Raw genomic sequence first — 2,219 nt, 5'->3', positions numbered from 1 at the left:
TGTTAAAAAAAAAACAACCGTGTAGAGGTAAGAAATAAGAGTCCAGCTTAGTGGCTGAGAAGTGGAACGTACACGATATTATATGTGCGTGTAAAGGATCTTCTGTTGTTCTGGCATGTTAGAATAGTAGGGCCTTTTGAATAGACGGCAGTAAATAGGCGAGCGGTGCTGCACTCGTCTTCTCTCACAGTCAAAGGAAGAACTTTATGGACTGGAAGATTAGTCGCCCTGGCAAATAAAAGGCTGTACAATGGACGGTAGGTATACTAACACTATCTGCTGATGACGACGATGGCCTACATGGTAAGTAGCTGTTCTAGTCAATCAAGGGTGTTCATATGGCTCTTGCAAATCAGCGAAACGAACGGAAAGCAATTAGCAACAACATAGATACATATACGCAAGTCCTTACATCTCTTTCAGCATAATACTAATGTACACTATATAAGCTCTGAAAAATCTCTTTACTTGTTTATTAATGGAAGCTCAACTTAATTGTATATAGCACATGTTATAAATAGGCGCCGAATGAGAAAACTTGTTTGGCCCTTGCCTTCGTATATTCACACATATTGCTTGCCGCAACCTTTGTACCATTTAAGATTAAGTAAATGCTAACCTACCATTAGGTGTGCTTCACCAAAAAAGGTACAACGGCTGTACCTTACCCGACACAATCTATACTTGAGGACTTCGACCATAATTATCTACCAATTTTTTAAACATGAACTTCGTATGTTATTTTGCTCTGCATTTCTCCATTTCTACAAGATCAAGATCGTTCTTTTTTGTGCCGCGGCGGCCTGTGCCTTCGGCCAAGAGGTTCTTGTTCCTGGTGGAGGGTTCGTAGAAGGTGGTGCAGCAGACACTCGCGCTGATAGTTTTGTTGAAGTACAAGAGAAGTTTGATGAAAAAGAATCCATAGACACCAGTTTCGGTGGACTAGGATCCAGCGGATTGGGTGGAGGTTATGGAGGTTACGGCGGTGGCTACGGAGGACTCGGAGGCTTCGGTTATGACGCTAGCTATGGCGAACAATATGAATCGGTTAAAAAGGTTTGTTCTGATCAACCGCTTCTTCATCGTTTACCGTTCAATAGTAGCAATCGCACTTGCTAACTCCATGTGCATCAAAATATTTTAGCATGGGAGGGAATGGGGACTTCAGTTAGTTGATTACTATTTCAGCTGACGCTTATCGCAAGCCCTTGTTATAATGCGTTTGGTATGAAATAAGCCGATGGGCAAAATGAGCGCTAAAGCGCTGTAACGTACCTTTGCGTTCTACTGTACATTGACAAAGCAAATATAGCAGTGGGTTTCGTCAACAATCATTATCGTCGTCGAGGAATGAGCCGACTCATAACAGGATTGCTTAGCCAAAATAGTAACCGAATGTACATTTTTGGAAATTACTAGTTTAATAATCAGTTCCTACTGATAGAGCTAAAGTCATAAAGGTGTAAATGACGACAATTCAGTCTGCGTTCGCAAATGGGTTAAGACCCAGTATGCAGCTAAAGGTTCCTATGCGGTTTGAAAAAAATCGAAAAAGGGACCTTTCTCTCATCGAATGAAAAAAATGCATTCTTACAGAAAAGATTTATTAGCTAATAAGTTAAAAAAAAAAATAAGTAGAAAATTAGTCATAGCAATTACTGACGCGACAATTTTTCTAATTTGCTTAGGCTGGCTCTTACGGAAATTATGGCGGATACAATACTGGAGGCTATGGACTCTACGGACGTTAAGCATAGTCGTCTTCTTCATAGTGAGCTCCTCAAAATTGGCTCAGCAAAGCCAACGATGCATGAAATAAGCATAGACTTGCAGAAATTAACAACAATAGTAACAACAACAGCAGCGAAGTTGACGTCGACGTAAAAGCAATAAAACTCCACCAAACAAGGACGATTATTTCGAGCGTGTCTGATTTTGAGCGGCGTAAAACTTATATGAGAAAAACGGAATCCTAATAAGATCTAATGATTGAAAACCTCCTAGTAGTAATTTTTGTCACAAAAGTTCAGTCACTAATGAATAAAAAAAAGACGCTGAATAAAAATATTTGTTATATTAATTCGTTATTAATTTTTATCTATCTTCGACTTTTTGTCGAAGATAGATAAAAATTCGAAAACGGACTAATGAAGTGTTGAAAACGTTTAGCTTCTGAGGATTAACTTAGCTTGTCCTCAGATGCCAGCGGTGACAACAAA

General features: G+C 39.4%; 1 protein-coding gene across 1 annotated transcript; it reads left to right on the top strand.

Moving 5' to 3' along the window:
• The first annotated feature begins 144 nt into the window (after positions 1 to 144).
• LOC111250227 (uncharacterized) lies at positions 145 to 2,065 on the top strand. Its single transcript, XM_022805122.2, has 3 exons — positions 145 to 303; positions 772 to 1,056; positions 1,689 to 2,065. The coding sequence occupies exons 1-3, from the start codon at positions 283 to 285 to the stop codon at positions 1,749 to 1,751; spliced, it is 369 nt and encodes a 122-aa protein (XP_022660857.1). The 5' UTR covers positions 145 to 282; the 3' UTR covers positions 1,752 to 2,065.
• Positions 2,066 to 2,219: the final 154 nt, after the last annotated feature.

The sequence above is a fragment of the Varroa destructor genome, unplaced genomic scaffold (genome assembly GCF_002443255.2).
Source record: "Varroa destructor unplaced genomic scaffold, Vdes_3.0 BEIS01000004.1, whole genome shotgun sequence".
NCBI lineage: Eukaryota > Metazoa > Arthropoda > Arachnida > Mesostigmata > Varroidae > Varroa > Varroa destructor.
This window is presented reverse-complemented; position numbering and strand designations above follow the sequence as displayed.